Below are 18,517 nucleotides of genomic sequence, written 5' to 3'. Positions count from 1 at the left end.
CTAGAGCAACATTCTACAAGTGGTAGTTTCTTAATGGTTAGTTGCAAAGTGGAATTGAATCTAAAACTATATTGATGAACTTTTCATACTTTTACCTATTCATAACTTTATAACATCATGCATGCATTTGGAAAATACTGGTTTACTGTATTTTGTAAGGTTATGCAGCCCTTACAAATGTTGGTGCATTTTATTATATGACATATTTAAAAGCAAAACCAAACATATTTGTTAAATCACCACTGATATCAAAAAAGTTAAGTACTGGGAAACTATTAAGCATATGGTGGCCACTACAAGTTTTTCAAAATTCTAATTTTTGCTTGAAAGGTTAAAAGGTATAATTGGCAAGAAATGCTGTCCGATATTTTTCCTGGAGTGATAGGCTCACTTTATTTTTAAAACAATGTCAAATATGCAGATCTGAATAACCATAGTTTGTCTTTAGTTGTTCTTTCAAGTCAAATTGATACTCCATGACAAAGATGGGTGGCTCAGCTTTCAAGTCCAACAATCACACAAGTGCTCTTTCTCAAGACAACCATGTTCCCTCAGTATGCTACAGAAGTACTTCATATGCGCTTCCCATTTCGTCACACAGTACATTAAAAAGAAGTATACTCAAGGATTGAGACTTAAGTAATACAATTTTACTGCTTCATCAAAGATGCTCTTAAATGAAAGTGGCATCATTTTTGCCATGAGCTTGTGGCAGTGAAAAATACAACTGCCTGGACCATTTGGTGCTGCTGCTTTGATTGTTGCAGGCCAGCATTTCCCACCAGTGCTTTTGTACCATCTGCAAATTTTGAAGTGTGGTCTATGCAATAGGCCCATGACATTGAAACTATTTTCACAGCAAATCCAAGACATTATTTACCTTTTTGACTTTGCTGAAATTTGCAGATGGTACAAAAGCACTGGTGGGAAATGCTGGCTTGCAACAATCAAGGCAGCAGCACCAAATGGTCCAGGCAGTTGTATTTTTCACAGCCACGAGCTCATGGCAAATTTCAGCAAGGTCAAAAAGTTTATGTTTGGCTGGGCGTGGTAGCTCACGCCTGTAATCCCAGCACTTTGGGAGGCAGAGGTGGGTGGATCACGAGGTCAGGAGATAGAGACCATCCTGGCTAACATGATGAAACCCTGTCCCTACAAAAAATACAAAAAAAAAAAAAAATAGCCAGGCGTGGTGGCGGGCGCCTGTAGTCCCAGCTACTCGAGAGGCTGAGGCAGGAGAATGGTGTGAACCCAGGAGACGGAGCTTGCAGTGAGCCAAGATCGCACCATTGCACTCCAGCCTGGGCAACAGAGTGAGACTCCGTCTCAAAAAAAGAAAAAAAAAAGTTTATGTTTATGTTGTAAATAATGTCTTGGATTTGCTATGAAAATAGTTTTGATGGCATGGGCCTCTTGCATGGACCACACTTTGAGAATCATTGATAAAGAATGTCTTCCTAAGAGGATGTCAGGCTGTATGTATAGAAGGTGTCACCTTAAACAGACTGTAACTTGAGGCTCAATTTCATGTAACATATGCTTCAGAGGCAACTTTTCTGTGCCATGCCATTTTAAGTACAAAGATGTATGTAGTATTTGAGTGAAAGAAATAAGAAAAGTTATTGGTAGATGTGCCTATTTGTAGATCTGTGGGGTGAAAAAGGTTTCTGAATTTGTTGCTTTTATAATAAGCATGTTGATAGAAAAAATGAATGACTCATTATACTCCTGATTCTTAAATACTCCTCACATTTTGTAATAACTGTTACTAATTGAAACCCTAACTTATGACTTCAGAACTTTGCTGCTACATACTTAGCATATATTATCTCACTTTCCCTCCTAACACTACCAGCACTACAAGGAAGATTTTACAGATTAACAAACACTGTGGCTCAGAGAGAGTAAGTAACGTGCTCAGAATTACAAGGCTAGTAACTAAGCAGTTGTGGTTTTGCAGTAGAAACTGGATTTGAAACCAGAACTTTGTGACCTCAAAACTTCTCCTTACCACGTGTGTACAATGCCATCTTATAGGTTATACAGTACCCTAGGAAATTTTTTTTACACAGAAAAGAATTATATCCCTACTCTCAGATATACAGTAGATATAAATTCCTGTAATTAGTGATAGCTTCTTTATTTTTTAAACATTGTTTTGCTAAAAAGGAATGATAGCAAGAAAAGTAATAACTAGTTTTGCTAAACTGATCTGAAAGTAAAGAAGAGAGAATATGGGCCGGGCGCAGTGGCTCACGCCTGTAATCCCAGCACTTTGGGAGGCCAAGGTGGGCGGATCACAAGGTCACGAGATTGAGACCATCCTGGCTAACATGGTGAAACACCGTCTCTACTAAAAATACAAAAAATTAGCCGAGCGTGGCGGTGGGCACCTGTAGTCCCAGCTACTCGGGAGGCTGAGGCAGGAGAATGGCATGAACCCGGGAGGCGGAGCTTGCAGTGAGCTGAGATCACGCCACTGCACTCCAGCCTGGGTGACAGAGCAAGACTCTGTCTCAAAAAAAAAAAAAAAAAAAAAAAAGAAGAGAGAATATGGAATGCAGCACCACAGAACAAAAAGATACTGAGCACTAATTGTGTCCCAGGCATATGGTATGCCAATTGTAGCTCACAGTCCAACAGTGACAGAGACATAAAATAATTATATTAATATTTACATTCATTATTAATCATTAAAGTTCTCCTCACTGAATGTTTGGGCCAAAATTAATTGTCCTTAATGCTGATTTTGAAAAAAGGGGAATATTAGAAGGTAGAGCTAGGTTTTTGAAACTTTCAATTACATGATATTTTATATATAGTCCATTTAAAAAATAATAGTATGTATTCAATCATCTATTCAACAAATTCTAATTGAGTTATGCATAAGGACTTTCAACCAATTGTTATTTTTAAGTAAAAAAATTGTGTGTGTGTGTGTGTGTATATCTCATATCATCTTGTTTGTGTTCTCATCTCCTATTAATGTACCTTAGCCTACAGGACCTGAAGCTTTGGGTGAGGCTTGTTACAGAGGGACAGACGTGACCAACTGGGAAACTGTTTTAACCTATTACTACACTGGATCAACCACCTTATACAGTCACCTCCTTAATGATTTCTCATATATATGTATATATATGTATATATATACACACACACACACACACACACATACATGCATACATACATACATACATACATACATACACACACGCTTTTTTTTTTTTTTGAGACAGGGTCTTGCTCTGTCACCCAGGCTGGAGTGCAGTGGTGTGATCTCAGCTCACTGCAACCTCCCCCTCCTGGGTTCAAGCAATTCTCCTGTCTCAGCCTCCCAAGTATCAGGGGAACCTGCCCCTGATAGTCAAGTAGGTTCTTTCCTATTTTCCCTAAGTGTCGGCCAGTCTGAGAAATAAAGGGACAGAGTACAAAGAGAGGAATTTTAAAGCTGGGTGTCCGGGGGAGGCATCACATGTCAGCAGGTTCCTTGATGCCCCACAAGCCACAAAACCAGCAAGTTTTTATTAGTGATTTTCAAAAGGCAAGGGAGTGTACGAATAGGGTGTGGGTCACAGAGAGCACATGCTTCACAAGGTAATAAGATATCACAAGGCAAATGGAGGCAGGGCAAGATCACAGGACCACAGGACCGGGGCGAAATTAAAATTGCTAATGAAGTTTTGGGCATGCATTTTCATTGATAATATCTTATCTGGAGACAGGGTTTGAGAGCAGACAACTGGTCTGACCAAAATTTATTAGGCGGGAATTTCCTCATCCTAATAAGCCTGGGAGCGCTACAGGAGACCAGGGCTTATTTCATCCCTACAGCTGTGACCGTAAAAGACAGCCGCCCCCAAAGTGGCCATTTCAGAGACCTACCCTCAGGGACACATTCTCTTTCTCAGATATGTTCCTTGCTGAGAAAAAGAATTCAGCGATATTTCTCCCATTTGCTTTTGAAAGGCAAGAAATATGGCTCTGTTCCGCCCGGCTCACCAGCAGTCAGAGTTTAAGGTTATCTCTCTTGTTCCCTGAACATTGCTGTTATCCTGTTCTTTTTTCAAGGTGCCCAGATTTCATATTGTTCAAATACACATGCTCTGCAAACAATTTGTGCAGTTAACACAATCATCACAGGGTCCTGAGGTGACATACATCCTCCTCAGCTTACGAAGATGATGGGATTAAGAGATTAAAGTAAAGACAGGCATAGGAACTCACAAGGGTATTGATTGGGGAAGTGATAAGTGTCCATGAAATCTTTACAATTTATGTTCAGAGATAGCAGTAAAGATCGGCGTAAGAAATTATAAAAGTATCAATTTGGGGAACTAATAAATGTCCATGAAATCTTCACAATCCACGTTCTTCTGCCATGGCTTCAGCCAGTCCCTCCATTTGGGGTCCCTGACTTCCCACAACACCCAAGTAGCTGGGATTACAGGCGTGTGCCACCACGCCTGGCTAATTTTTGTATTTTTAGTAGAGACAGGGTTTTACCATGTTGTCCAGGCTGGTCTTGAACTCCTGAACTCAAGTGATCCGCCCGCCTTGGCCTCCCAAAGTGTTGGGATTATAGGCATCATCTACCGTGCCTGACCTTAAGTATATTTTTCTTGGAACTTTTAGTAGAAGAATGCTTTCCTTTTTTGGATCACAGTTTATGTTCTGTTGTAAAAAATGAGGTAAAATTAGACAACAAGTCAAAATAATTCTAATATTAACCCAAAATAAACGTGGATAAAAGTCATTTTGTTTGTGTTCTCATCTCCTATTAATGTACCTTACCCTACAGGACCTGAAGCTTTGGGTGAGGCTTGTCATAGAGAGACACATGTGACCACCTGGGAAACTGTTTGAACCTATTACTACACTGGATCAACCACCTTATACAGTCACCTCTTTAATAATTTCTCATTTTCTCTATAAAAGAAGACCACAAAGTGTTGGCATATTATAAGTAATCCAGCTCACCCCATAATGATACAGTGAATTATATACTTTCCTAAACTTAATCATTCAAGATCTCACTTCCTTCCCTACAGGCAAAAAGCATTATATTTTACACATGGCTCCCAGCTGGTTTTCATTGAGGCCTTCAGAATCCATTTGAACACTGAGAGCTTTAAGAAGAGCTGTTTTATCTTTCTTAGTCACCTTTGGTCATGGTACCATTAGGTCTTTTTGTTTTCGAATTTTTCGGTTTTTGAAGGCAGAGAAACAACATGTGTTCATATTACAATTGTGCTTTATGACTGGGCAAGGAACTTTGGGTTTCATTTGCAGTTAATGTCTCTTTTGAGTATATTTACAACTTCTCATTCTTCATTGCCATCTTCATGCCCATTTATAGACATATGTGTCACATTTCAGCCCAGAGAGATTACAGAAAATAAATAAGAAACTTACTAGACTTTTAACTTTCTATTTGTTTATTCCTACCCATAACTTATTCATCAGACCTTAATTGTTGGAAATAGGACTTCATATTAAAAAGCTGTATAAGTTAATAGGTCCGATTATTGTAGATACTCCATAAATGTTTGATATATGGACACACTTTTTAAAAAATTCTTTTAACCCAGGGCTGTTTTTAATATCATTTCTTTTAGATATGATGAACACCTCTGATGAAGAAGACAACAATCAGTTAAATGTAAATTAACCATTCTTTTGAGGGTAGAAGTGCCAATGCATACTTCTGGCTGTTTTTATGATAATGTTGCTATTTGTAATACTCCGATAAAAATCCAGTGCTATATTACAAACTGAATTTTTCTTACTAAGTAATTATATAAATATTTTCCCATCTCTCTGGTAATAGTAGCAGTTTTCAGGTCTTAGTAGATTTTTGGCTATCTCAGATTTTATGATTTAAGTTCATTATGAGGGCTTTCCATTACCCTGATGGTGGAATGCCAAGCACTCCATGCTCTGGCCGTGTGGCTCTCTCAGGTGTCATTTTGCTGGAGCGTGGTACTATCCAACAGTACTTTCTGTGCTAAGGGAAATGCTCTATATTGTGCTGTCCATCATGGCATTGCACAAGTGACACAATGGGGCACTTAAAATGTGGCTGATGTGACTGAGTGAGCATTTGCTTGTTTGTTTAATTAGTTTAAATGTAAATACCCACATGTGGCTAGTGGCTACTGTATTGGGCGGCACAGCTCTAACATGCTGACTTTCTTGCGGTTTTGCAGTTGTACCAAGTATATTCTTGCCTTGCAGCTTTTTTGTTTGCCTTTCTGGTATCTGGAATGCTCTTCCACATGGCTGGGCTTCACATCCTTCAGGACTGGGCTCCAATGCTGCCTCTGTAGGGAGCCTTCTCTGAGTCACCTTATCTTAAATAACTTCCCCTCCCCATAATCTTCCTCCTTATGCATTGCTCTATGTATTTATTACTACCTGATATTTTATTTACAATATCTCCTCTACTCTAAAGACTTTGTTCAATTTTTCTCTATATTTTACTCATAGAAGTCAGGAGACCATAATGTTTAAGAGCATGGGCTTTAACAGATGCTTGAATAAGATATGCTTGACAAGCCCAGTTCTGCTGCTTACAAACTCTGCACCTTAAACAAATTATCTACACTTTTGGAACTCCAGTTTTCCCATCATAAAATGGGGGTAAAAATGCCTGCCTCTAAGAGTACGGTGAAAATTAATAACATAAAATATATTTATAGCATTTAGGTCAATGTGTGGCTCATGAGTTAGCTTTATATGAATGGTAACACCTATTACTACCATTATTATTGTTATTAAAGCTACTTAGATATTTCATTACTGTGAACCCTGCCTGTCATACTGGAAAATCAACAGCAGAAGCTATGAAAAAGAAAGGCTTTTAAATAAACCATTTAGGACTCTCTTTACAGAAATGAATTTGTTGTCTAGATTAACTTTAATTTTGATGGAGAAAAATCCAAACCAAAAAAAGAAGTAGGATGAGTTGATAGGCTTCAGTGTGCAAAGAGTAAAAAGGAGTGGATAGTTACCCTTACAGAATTAAATATTCCATTATTTGGGAAAATCACATGAAGAGAGGTGTTTGCCTTAGGGATAAATAAAGGTCAACTACTAAGCCCATTTTTTTTTAAACTTTTATATCGAAATATGTTATAGTTTGCATACAGTAAAATGCATAGATTTTAATTGTACAGCTTGATAATCTTTTAGACATACACACATCCTTTTAACAAACACACAAGTCAATATAGAGAATATTTGCAACATCCCAGAAGGCTGTCTTCCACCCCCTTCCACTCAGTAAACCTCAGTGGAAACCCATTATGCTGGGATCTGTCAATGCAGGCTTTTCCTATTTTTTTCTACTCTTTTATATTAATTTGTTTTTCCTATTCTTTCACATAAGTGGAATCATACAGTTTTTAGTCTTTCATATCTGACTTCTTTCACTCAACAGTAAGTCTGTGGTATTTATCTATGTTTGTGTATATAGCAATAGTTCATTTTTCCTACTGCTCGGTTATATAAGTATACCACAATTTATTTATCGATCTTATTATTGGTAGACACTTGGGTTGTTTCTGGTGATGACTAAAACTGCTATGAGCATGCGTTTTAGAGGACATAGGCACTCATTTCTGGTTTTATACAGTGTTTGTATGCATGGCGTTAGTAGGTGCTATCAGTGGGGATTTTTTTTGCCCCTCTACCGAGCCCATTTTGAAAAAGGGAAAAAGGTAATGCTGGAAAGTCCTTGGTCCTGCCAGCTTTTTCATAAATAGTTGGAAAGATGCTCAATTAAACTTAATATAAAGAAAATCTCAGAAAATTATAATCTGACTGCATAAAGGACTAGTTTGGAAAGAGAATTTTATTCATTTTGCAGGGCATTCTCTTAGTTGGAGTAATTGTGAATTTTGTGACTTAAAATATTAATTAACAAAAAAATTATGCCCAAACTGTCAAATGAGCCTGGGAATGAAACCGCTTATAGATCTCTCCATCAGCAGTCAATGGCATGACTCTCAGGGCACTTGCTTGGGACAGAGACCAAACTTGATTCATTCTAGTTCACTAACAGGGAATTTAGAAGATGTTCTGAGAGATTCAGACCAAAAAAAAAAAAAAACACCAAATCGAAATATCAGTTAAGTGAGAGTTCAGAAACTTTTCCTGTGAAGAAATGGCTAAAAGAGTTGACATTATTTAGTCAAGATGTGAGAAAGTGAAGAAAAGATGACTTGATTCTGTCCTTTAGATGGGAGGATTTTAGAAGAGGATTTGGATCAGTTTTCGTGCCTAGAGAAGACCATCTTATAGGCATTAGGCACTGCTCTCCTTTCACTCAGAGTACGTATACCACTAGAATAAAGTACTACATGGTATTAGGAAGGATTCTTAGCAATTGGCTAGAGAGGAAATTATGTTGTTCTTTTGCTAGGAATTGTCTAGAGACAATAACTCTCTGCCTGGAGTAATTAGAACATTTTAGGGGAATACAGATAGTTAGGACAGATAACTTTGGGAATCTTTTAATCTCAGATATTATGTATATTGTGGTTGAAAGGGCTTATAGCCAAAGAAAAGTGTCAGTATAATAGAAAAAGCTCAGCTCCTTTGGTAACTTGTAAGACAGTTTCACTTTAGAGATGCCCATTTGGGCATTCAGTGTTTTGACTGCTCCTTCCTTACCTGTTAGAAGATGCTAGAAGATATAACTTAACCATCTTCATGTAGATGTCATCATGCTGCCCAACTCACTATGGTACATTGTCTGACCAGAAACTATATATTTCACTTTGTAGATAATTTCTCTAACTATTACTTCTCTTGAGAAACATCTTCCTAGTCTGTCATGGGCAGTTGCCTTGTCATTGTCCCCTGGAAACCTTCTTTATCAGACTGACAACTCCCCATGTTTGTAATTTCCAATTTGGAGGATTCTCCGAATACATTCCCTGAATGTAGAGGAGATGCAACATGTTTTCAGTTCAATCTTGATCCAAATAGCACCTTTGTGAGGAACTTGTCAGGATTCAGTTAATTAATCCATGTGAAGTTCTTAGAACTGCCTGGCACAGAATAAACATTCAGTGAGGGGTAGCTATTCTTGCTGTTCTTTCTCTGTTTCAGGTTTGGCTTCTCTGTACGTATGTATTACTAGTGCTCAGTTCTAGGAAATAAACGGGAGTGAAGCAGGCCAGTTGGTTGGACCTAAGGAGAAGAACAAATGCAATCATGCAGAAAGATTATAGTAACTTCAAAGTATAGTTTTGGAAAATCTCTTTAAATCTAACCAGTGCACAGTGGAAAATCCCTGAAGAACCAATCTAATTATTCAGTTAAATGGAACCATTATGCTGACTTTTACTACAGAAGGCAAGCATAATTTAGAAAATGGGGCATTTTAATTCTCTTTTGTTTTCCAATTAGCGCAATTGCTCTAATGGGGAGTACTCATGCTTGAGTCTATGTTCTTCCAGTACGTACTTTGCACATAATTTCAGTTTCTCTCTCCCCCAAAATTGGAATCCTCACCTGTTGACATAGAGGTTTGCTTATTGCAGTGCTCATGCTGCCCAGATCATGGCCTCAGAGCAAATATCCTTCTGCCATGAAAGTGGACCTGACCAGCACCAGTCCCCCCACCCCCAACCCCTGGAGCTCTGCTTTTCCTGCCGGGTATAATTAGGATGCTAAAGTAACAGAGCTCTCACTTTTTTTGCTGATGCCAGCTTACCACAACAGACCACATGAGTTTACTCTTAGTTGAAAGTGGTGAGGAAAATGCTAAGAACATTCATTTTAATTGGGCAACATTATGCAGACTTTAGTGCCACTGTTTTATAGTCCTGTGCTTAGGATTTCTTTCTGCCACTAGCCATCAGCTTATTATAGCAGATAGTCTTATTTGCTTCTGATTATCCTTTTTATTATTGATTATTGATTATTACTTGAAAAATTTAAACCTCTTTTGTTTATTGCTACCTTATTTAGGTAACAGTTTCATCTGCCCTAATATTTGTTAAGTTCTACATAAAAGACTGACAGTTTCACATTGGTGGGAAGTATTTTTTCATCATATGGCCCTCAAGACCAGGATGAATGGCAGATTTTTTTTTTTTTTTCTTAAATGCTTGCTTTGATGCTGATGTTTCGTAGCTAAAAGACATGGATCATATGGGTAGTGTGTGGTGGTGGCAGGAAAGGTGGCAGGGATGGTGGTACGAATGGTCCTTTAATGTAACTAGACGTGTTTTCTTTGCATTGGTTGGATTTATTCCTCCTGAACTCTGGAAAATGTTTAATTTGTTATTCTAATATGAAAAAGATCCATAAAATATGAGAGAATAGTAAAAGGAGAATTATGTTTTTTAAAAAGTGAACTCACTCTTCTTAAAAGTTTTGGGAGGATTTAGGAAGTTAGGCACTGACCTAAGTATAGGAAATGTGGTCTTTGCCTTTGGAGCCAACATGACACATTTTAGTGGGGAAGAGCACAGTAACCTTGTAATTCTGTCATACAGCTGAAACTGTAAGGTGTGGGTGATGGCTGCAGTTCCTCATCAGGACTTCATGTTCCATCTCCCCCTCCACAAAGTCCTTCTCACATAGGCCTGTGGGGAGAGCCGGGGCTGAGTTCCTTTGAGTAAGCTTACCTAAGATTTTGCTTTTTTATTAAAAGAGTGGGGAATAGGTGGAAGTAAAAGAACAATTATTTAAATTACAACTAGAAAGCTTTAACATTAGGAGAAAAAAACCCCAGAAATTACAAAGTATATGCAAAACAGAGGATTAATTAGTTTATAGTGATATCGAGAAGGTCCATCTATGTAAGTATAAAATGGTCATTTAAATTCATAATTTAAGAAACAGTTATGTCTTTAAATTAGTTTGAACATTTTCACATTCTAAAAAATACATTTAAAATCAAAAGAATCAAAACTAGAACTAAAAGAATATAAAGTCATTTCTAATTTTACCAAGGATTGATTTTCTGGCTTAAGTACCAATTGTTCCTCTATAACACTGTAAGAGTCATTATGAGGCTGATAATAATTACTGTCATTTATTGGATGTTTGCTCTAAGCCAGAGATGAGGCAAACTATGACTCATGGGCCAAATCTAGTCTTATTGGAACATAGCCATGTTCATTTGTTTTTGCAATAGAATAGAATTGAGTAGTTGTGGCAAAGATCGACCCTCCAGAGCCTCAAATATTTACTATCTTGCCCTTTCCTGACAAAGTTTGCCAATCCCTGATTTAAGACAAGCACTGTTCTTTGTAACAATTATGTCATTTAATCCTTACAACATCTCTAGGAGGTTAGTTTCTTATCCTACTTTTATAGATGATGAAATAGAGGCTCAAAGATATTAAGTGACTTGCCCAGGGTTACTCAGCTAAGTGGAAGAATATGAACTTGAAGCCATGATGATAGAGTCCATACTTTCCCCTTTGTGCCCAATTTCTTTGTCGTTAGCCTTCAGAGAGGTGGCATATCTTGGTGGTTAAAGGTATAGAAGACTCTGAAGCCAGGTTGCTTAAAGTGAGATGACCTTAGGCAATAAATGACTTGACTTTGTATCTCAGAATATAAATGTTGGCAAATACTACTATTATGAACCTACTGTTTTGTAGGTGAGATACTAAATCTCCAGAAATGCTTTTAAGCTTTCCAAAGACCTGACTTTACAAATGACTATAGCTTACCTCCAGTGCTAGATAGATAACACATATTTCAGAGGGCTGATGGTTTTGGAAAGGTAAAATCATGAGTCCGGTGTTCATTTTTTTCTCTCTTAATTATCAGGTACTTCATAGACAGCAGTCTCAGCCAGCCAAGGAGAGTTCCCCTCCCAGAGAAGAAGCGCCTCCCCCACCTCCTCCGACTGAAGACAGTTGTGCCAAAAAGCCCCGGTCTCGCACAAAGATCTCCTTAGAAGCCCTGGGGATCCTCCAAAGCTTTATTCATGATGTAGGCCTGTACCCTGACCAGGAAGCCATCCACACTCTTTCGGCTCAGCTGGATCTCCCCAAACACACCATCATCAAGTTCTTCCAGAACCAGCGGTACCATGTGAAGCACCACGGGAAGCTGAAAGAGCACCTGGGCTCAGCGGTGGACGTGGCCGAGTATAAGGACGAGGAGCTGCTGACCGAGTCAGAGGAGAACGACAGCGAGGAAGGCTCCGAGGAGATGTACAAAGTGGAGGCTGAGGAGGAAAATGCTGACAAAAGCAAGGCAGCACCTGCCGAAATTGACCAGAGATAATGTGAACTTCTACTAGGCAAAGCAATACATCGGTCCAAGGATTTTCTGCTTTCATTTCTTTACAAGTTTTTTGTTTGTTTGTTTTTTGTTTTTGTTTTTGGGTTTTTTTTGCTTTATTTTTGTCTTTTTATGTCTGTTTTGTTTTTCTTACCCTTTTGGACATTTCTTTGTTGCACAGGATACACCTATAGACTGAATAAGTTCAGTATTTCCGAATAAGACATCGCCTTGGCAAAGACACTAAAGCGTTACACTTTATCCCGTCTCTATGACTGGATCATAGTCATTATAATCACAGGAGACTCTGCCTTCATTATCCTTGCACTTAACGGAAGTTACATCAGGCAAGTTCCAGGATGAAAAGAACTATGAAATAAATGAAGGAAGCTACAAGTGTGTGTGTATATGTATATGTATATATCTCTATATTTACATATATATATTAAAATTGCATGGGACAGAGACTTTGCAATCCGAAAGAATAGACTGTGAAATGAGTTCTTAAAGAAAAGACTTGTTTATGTATTAAAAAAAACCACTTCACAGTGAGTCGCTTTGGCTTTTTGATAAACTGCGGCCTGCTCTCAGGGTGGGGTGACTATTTTTGAATTCCTATTTATTTTTTGTGTTTGTCCCTAATTTTTTTTTTTTTAATTCTATGGCTTCCTATCTGGCAGCTTAATGGGTAATTTTTGAGGTATGTATTTAACAAAATAAACAACACTGCCGAAAAAAAAAAAAAAAAAGTAAAGTGAAAAAAATCAGGGCACATTAAAATGATACAAGTCAAATTAATCTTAAAGACACAATGCACACTTAAAATGACTCAATAAAATGACTTGCTACGTTCCGTTATTCAATTTGTCATTACTGTAGTGAACAGATGCATTTCTCTGGAATTCCAAATAAGTAAAACTGAAATTCAGTGCAGAGAAAACTTTGTCCATTAGTGCAAGTCTTGATCAAATGACATTTTGACATTGGACATATGGTATTCATAGTATGAGCCACATTTTGTTGTGAAATTTATTTTCCTGCTTGTGGCTTCAAATCTGAAAATTAATAAGCCTGCTCGTTGAAAAGTTGTTTGTTGTTGCTGTTTTTTTTTTGTCTTTTTGTTTTTTACTAGAAAATAGTTCAGTGTAATATTAAGTTAGAAAAGAAGTTGCTGCCCAGTTAAAGGGGCTCCCTCTCAAAGAAATCTCCATCCTTCCCTCTCCCAAAAGACGTTTCTGATTTCTGTTTCACTTTGGGCTTCCTCTTCTTTGTACACATTCCATCTACCTAATCAAACATTTTCAGTCCCTAATCTCTCCTGTCCCTTTTCCTGGGATGACAGCCCTAACAAGAACTGTTTTTGAATTGTTGTGCAGCTCCAGGCAATAGAGTATGTGAAGCGATTTCAGTAGAATCACCTACTCATCCTAAAAGAAAACATTATCCCAGTTACCTACATCGCAATTACCTTATGTAAAGCAGAACTAATGCTGACTGGATGTTTAATGGGATGAGCATTAAAGCTGCAATCTACTATAGTACTCCAGATCTCTTTCAGCTTCCTATGAGAAACACCAGAAGCATTACTTTCCACTTCTACTTACAGTAATTGCAAGAGGAGACCTCACATTCAGGACTGGCCTAGTGAACGCAATCCATGGTTTAAACTGGCCATTAAACAGTCCCACATGGTTGGATTTTTTTTTTTTTTTTTTTTTGAGTTGTGCTTTCACGAAACCTTGTCAAAGACCTCATGCAATATCACTTTGAAAGTTATTTTCTGTTTACTACACAAACATTGTAATATAACTGTTAATACTATTTATATATTTGAAAGGTATAAAAGGTAGGAGTTAAAAAAAAAAAACCTCTATGTGTAGATATTAACTCAGAACTTACAATATACAGGGAGAAGACATGTTGCAATACAAGCTAATTCTAGCTGCTCAGTAACCTCTGGAGTTTTTAAAGGGACATTTTCCTGTACTTTTTCAAATAATGATGTTTAAAAATTATCTTGACATGAGCGTCATATACCTTTGCAAAAGGATGGTTGTTTGCAGTTAGCCCTGGCCCCATCCTTCCTATTTCTGTAGTATGCTGCAGCTTTAATCAGAAAGTCCATGGTTGCTGCTTCCTGATCTCCGAGTTACTCTTTCCAAATTGTCTTCTTACACTGTTGCTGAAGGTCACTCTGTACACGTAATGGAAACTGATTTTGCCAAGCTCTTACAAGGTGGTTCATCTATCGATGGCATCCGCATTTGGTATCTTTTACACTTCAACCAAAAATTTATTAGGTATTTTTCAATGCTAAGTCTTGCCTTTTATTTTTTAATTTCACTGCCAAGTTTGCAGTGGTTCTAAGTGAATCTGTGGGCATTTTAGCCTGTGGTCTTGCCAGATCTTTGCGAATTACAATGCATATATGTCTATTTATTCAATATCTGTCATATAATATCTATTTGGAAGAAGAAACTTTCTCTTGTAGTGCCTCTTGACAAAGCACAATTTCCCGCCTTTTTTTTTTTTTTTTTGTGAAATGAAGAAAACAAATTGTGTTTTATTGCGGTATCAACAATGTGAATAAGGATTAACATATTGTAAATGTTCTTTTTTCCATGTAAATCAACTATCTTTGTTATCACTAAGTGATAATTAATTTTTAACTTATGTGCATTGTTAGGCTGTTAGAATTTTTTGGTTGTTAAAATAAACGCATTCAATAAATATGACCTTGTTTGTCAATTATTTTACTGGGCATTATCTGCTTTCCCACTTCATTTTTCATGCAGAGAGAGACCTGGTGAGTCTTAGGAAAATTTGTACCCTTATTTTAGAAACAAGACAGTGGTATCTGCAATTACAGATATATGAGTCCTGTACAGTGCATGGATTTAATAGCACATGTGAACGTATGTGTGTCTATGTATATAAACACATGCATGCTCACTTCCTGGAGCTGGCAACTGGGAGAGTCATTTATCCAACCTTTTGTCATATACAAACAAAACTCAAATGTATAAAGATATATTTATAGGCTGCTGTTTTATTTTTCTAGTGAATATTTTCTGTTTATAATTAAAAAACCACAAATGACTGCGTGTCAGGAAACTTTTGGAGCACATATGTCCATGGTTAATGGACATAATAAAAGTCTTTTATATTTAGAGCTGGGGTACTATAATGTGTGCATGGAGGAATGCCGAAAGGATTGATGTATCTGAGAAATGTGTGAAAATGATTTTTTAGAAAGTGCTTACCATGGAAAAAACTGCTCAAAAGACTAATGTTAATAAGGAAAGAGCAAGTGCTTCACTTCAGAACTGGCAAAGAAAAAGTAAATTAAAAAGTGATTTTGTTTTCTTTTGATATTGTAAATGTTTTTCCTGTTTATTTTTTTTTTCCATTTTTCTGCATTTGATTGACATACAGATATAACTTCTCTTTCTTCCTCGGTTTCCCTTACCTTTTTTAACAGCCCACGAACCATGTAGATATGTTTTAATGATAATTTGTGAAAACCGAGTGTTTGCAGAAAGGCAGACAGCTTCAGGGTGCTGAAGGTTTCTAAAAACAGCTAGAGGCTCAACACGGGGTGAAACGTTATTTATGCAAATATAAACGAACTCTGCATTTAGACTAAAGACAAAGAAGAAAAGCATTTGTGAAATAATGACTTTTAGCACAAGCAGCTTCCACATTCATGACATTGTGTTTTAGGGGTCAAACTTCATCAGTGGGAGGCTCTACACACAGATGAATTGGTGTGCCTAGAAGGTGTCTCTGTGCTGGTGACTTCTATTTTCGAGAAAGCAAAGTAGGAATTTCTCAAAGTCATAGCATCTCAGAGCGATCACTTCATGGGTTGAGTTTTGTCGTGTGTGTGTGTGTGTCTAGAGGACATATGTTTCTTTACGCTGTTATTTCCTTTCATGAAGAGTCTCAAAGACTTTAAATTCCCCACATTCTTTCTAAAGGACAATCATGCTGTAACTAGACAGTAAACATTTATTAAACATGTACTCTATGCCAAACAATTTGCTAGAAATTGCAGTGACAAAGAATGTACGACTTTGTGCTTTCTCCTCAAGAAGCTTATAACTTGTTAGAAAGGCAAAATATAAATCCAGGAAAAATGAAATAGTCACACAAAAGTTGTCTTCAGACAGAAATGTATTTGTTTAATGGGTGGTGCAAACACATGCTATGAATTTAACAATTATTGCTTATAAGCTAGAATGGTCTCAGAAGGTGGAACATTTATGATTAGGTTTAGCTGCATACGATAGAAAAAAAAAAGCACAAAGTAATTATGACCCAACAAGGGTTTCTTACATGAAAGAAATTGCTGAGATAAGCTGGCTTCATGAAGTCAGAGACTCACACTTTTTCCAGCTCACAGCTCCATTTTTTCCTGTGTTCATTCCTGTGTTCCCTCTTCATAGTCCAGGATGATCGCTAGAGCTCTTGCTATCACACCTAACTTCCAGGCACCAGGAGGGACAAATGAGTAAAGAATGACACACAGTCTTCCCTTGGTACTGTAGCGGATTGGTTCCAGGACCCCCCCCCGACGACACACACCCCCAACCCATGGATACCAAAATTCACTAATGCTCAAGTGCCTTATATAACGGTGCATAGTATTTGCATATAACCTTTGCATATCCTCCCTTATATTTTAAATCATCTTTAGATTATTTATAATATCTAATACTATTAGAATACATAGTAATACAATTAGTATAATGTAAGTGCTATGTTAATAGTTGTATTGTTTAGGGAAGAATGACAAAAAAAAGTCTGTACATGTTCAGTATAGACACAACCATTCATTTTTAAAACAAATATTTTTGATTTGCAGTTAGTTGAATCCACAGATACAAAGGAGCGACTATACTCTCTTTCTTCAAGCCCTATGCTTGAATGCAGGGGAGACTAGTAAATGTTTCTAGCTGTTCCGCGAATTCCAGAGAAAGGGGGAGAGTGGATATTTGGTAGGCAGCTGACAGCCTCTGCCACAGAAGGTATTAAGAAGAATGTTGAAAATAATAGATAAGAGAAGGATAAGTGATGAGGCACATTTGCCCTGCTGCTACCTCCTGCACCTTACATCTCTTCCTTCTCCTGAGTTCAAGTTCATTCCTGGCTAACTTTAAGGATCAGTCCAAGCAGCACTTCTTCCAGGAAGCCCTTCCCCATCTGCTTTGCCAGTGTGATACAAATTCTTCCATGCTCATGCCGCTTCCAGGGTATTACACTGCACAGTTTGTAGCATGTTGTGGTTACTATGCTAAATGTTTATTTCCCATGAGCCCTTGAGACCTATAGCTGAATCCCAGACATGGAGTTCCTCAGTAGCTAGAACAGTGCACTCAAAAATGTTGATTGAATGATTGTGTATTAAATATGTGAAAAAACAGTGCATTCAAAGACATAGAGTCAGAGAAGAAGACACACTGTAGGAGAGTGAGCAGAGGAGCAGGAGAAAGGAACCTGACACTGGCAGAGCTCTCCCAGGCTAGTTGTTGCTTTACGCTCTCACAGCAACTCCTCACAAATACTATTATCCTGAGTTAACGAGGGAAAGGAGGCTGTGCCTAACACAAGGTCTCAAAGAGGGTTTATGGCTATTTTTCAAATATGTCTAGTCAATTATTCAAGACACACGCTTTAGGGTTTATGTAATCTTTTTTGATTTCTAGAGCTTTCCAAATTGTAAAAGTTGGGAAATTGATAAAAAATGATGGAACAGGATAACAAATATTGGCAGAAGTTAAGGATGTTCATTCAATTTTTTTCCAAACTGTCATGTTCTTAATAGACTTGTAAAATGAAGCAGAAAAAGCCAAACCTATTCCTAAAATGATCTGCCTTTAAGACCATTGTAACTCACAGGTAGCAGTTATTTTCTCTTCCAAATTCATGACACTTGTCTGTACCACTCATTAAAAATAATAGAGCAGTGTTTGAAGACAGCTTTCGTGAGGTTATTTCACATCTTCTGGGTTTATGTTACAGACTTTGGTGGCTGAACGTGGCAGATGATATTAATAAAGAAAAGCCCTAAACTTCGAAGGGAATTGGGATCCAGAATATCTGAGTTCTGATGGTGGCTCCACCATTCCCTGGTTGTGTAATGTTGGGCAAATTAAGACTTTGAGCCTAATGTTCCTCATCTAAAAATTGGGCATAGTGACTCTCACAGGGTTATGCAGAATCCAGTGGTATAAGATGCTTTGAAAGTGGTAAAGTT

General features: G+C 37.6%; 1 protein-coding gene across 1 annotated transcript in view; it reads left to right on the top strand.

Annotated features, from left to right (window-relative positions):
- SATB2 (SATB homeobox 2) overlaps window positions 1-14,988 on the top strand; it is a 191,414-nt gene extending 176,426 nt beyond the window's left edge. Inside the window, exon 11 of the mRNA XM_009237943.4 lies at window positions 11,800-14,988. Coding sequence (XP_009236218.1) covers window positions 11,800-12,261 — 462 coding nt within the window. The 3' untranslated portion in view covers window positions 12,262-14,988. The remainder of the gene's footprint in view (window positions 1-11,799) is intronic.
- Window positions 14,989-18,517: the final 3,529 nt, after the last annotated feature.

Source organism: Pongo abelii, chromosome 11 (assembly GCF_028885655.2).
Source record: "Pongo abelii isolate AG06213 chromosome 11, NHGRI_mPonAbe1-v2.0_pri, whole genome shotgun sequence".
In the NCBI taxonomy this organism is placed as follows: Eukaryota; Metazoa; Chordata; class Mammalia; order Primates; family Hominidae; genus Pongo; species Pongo abelii.
This window is presented reverse-complemented; position numbering and strand designations above follow the sequence as displayed.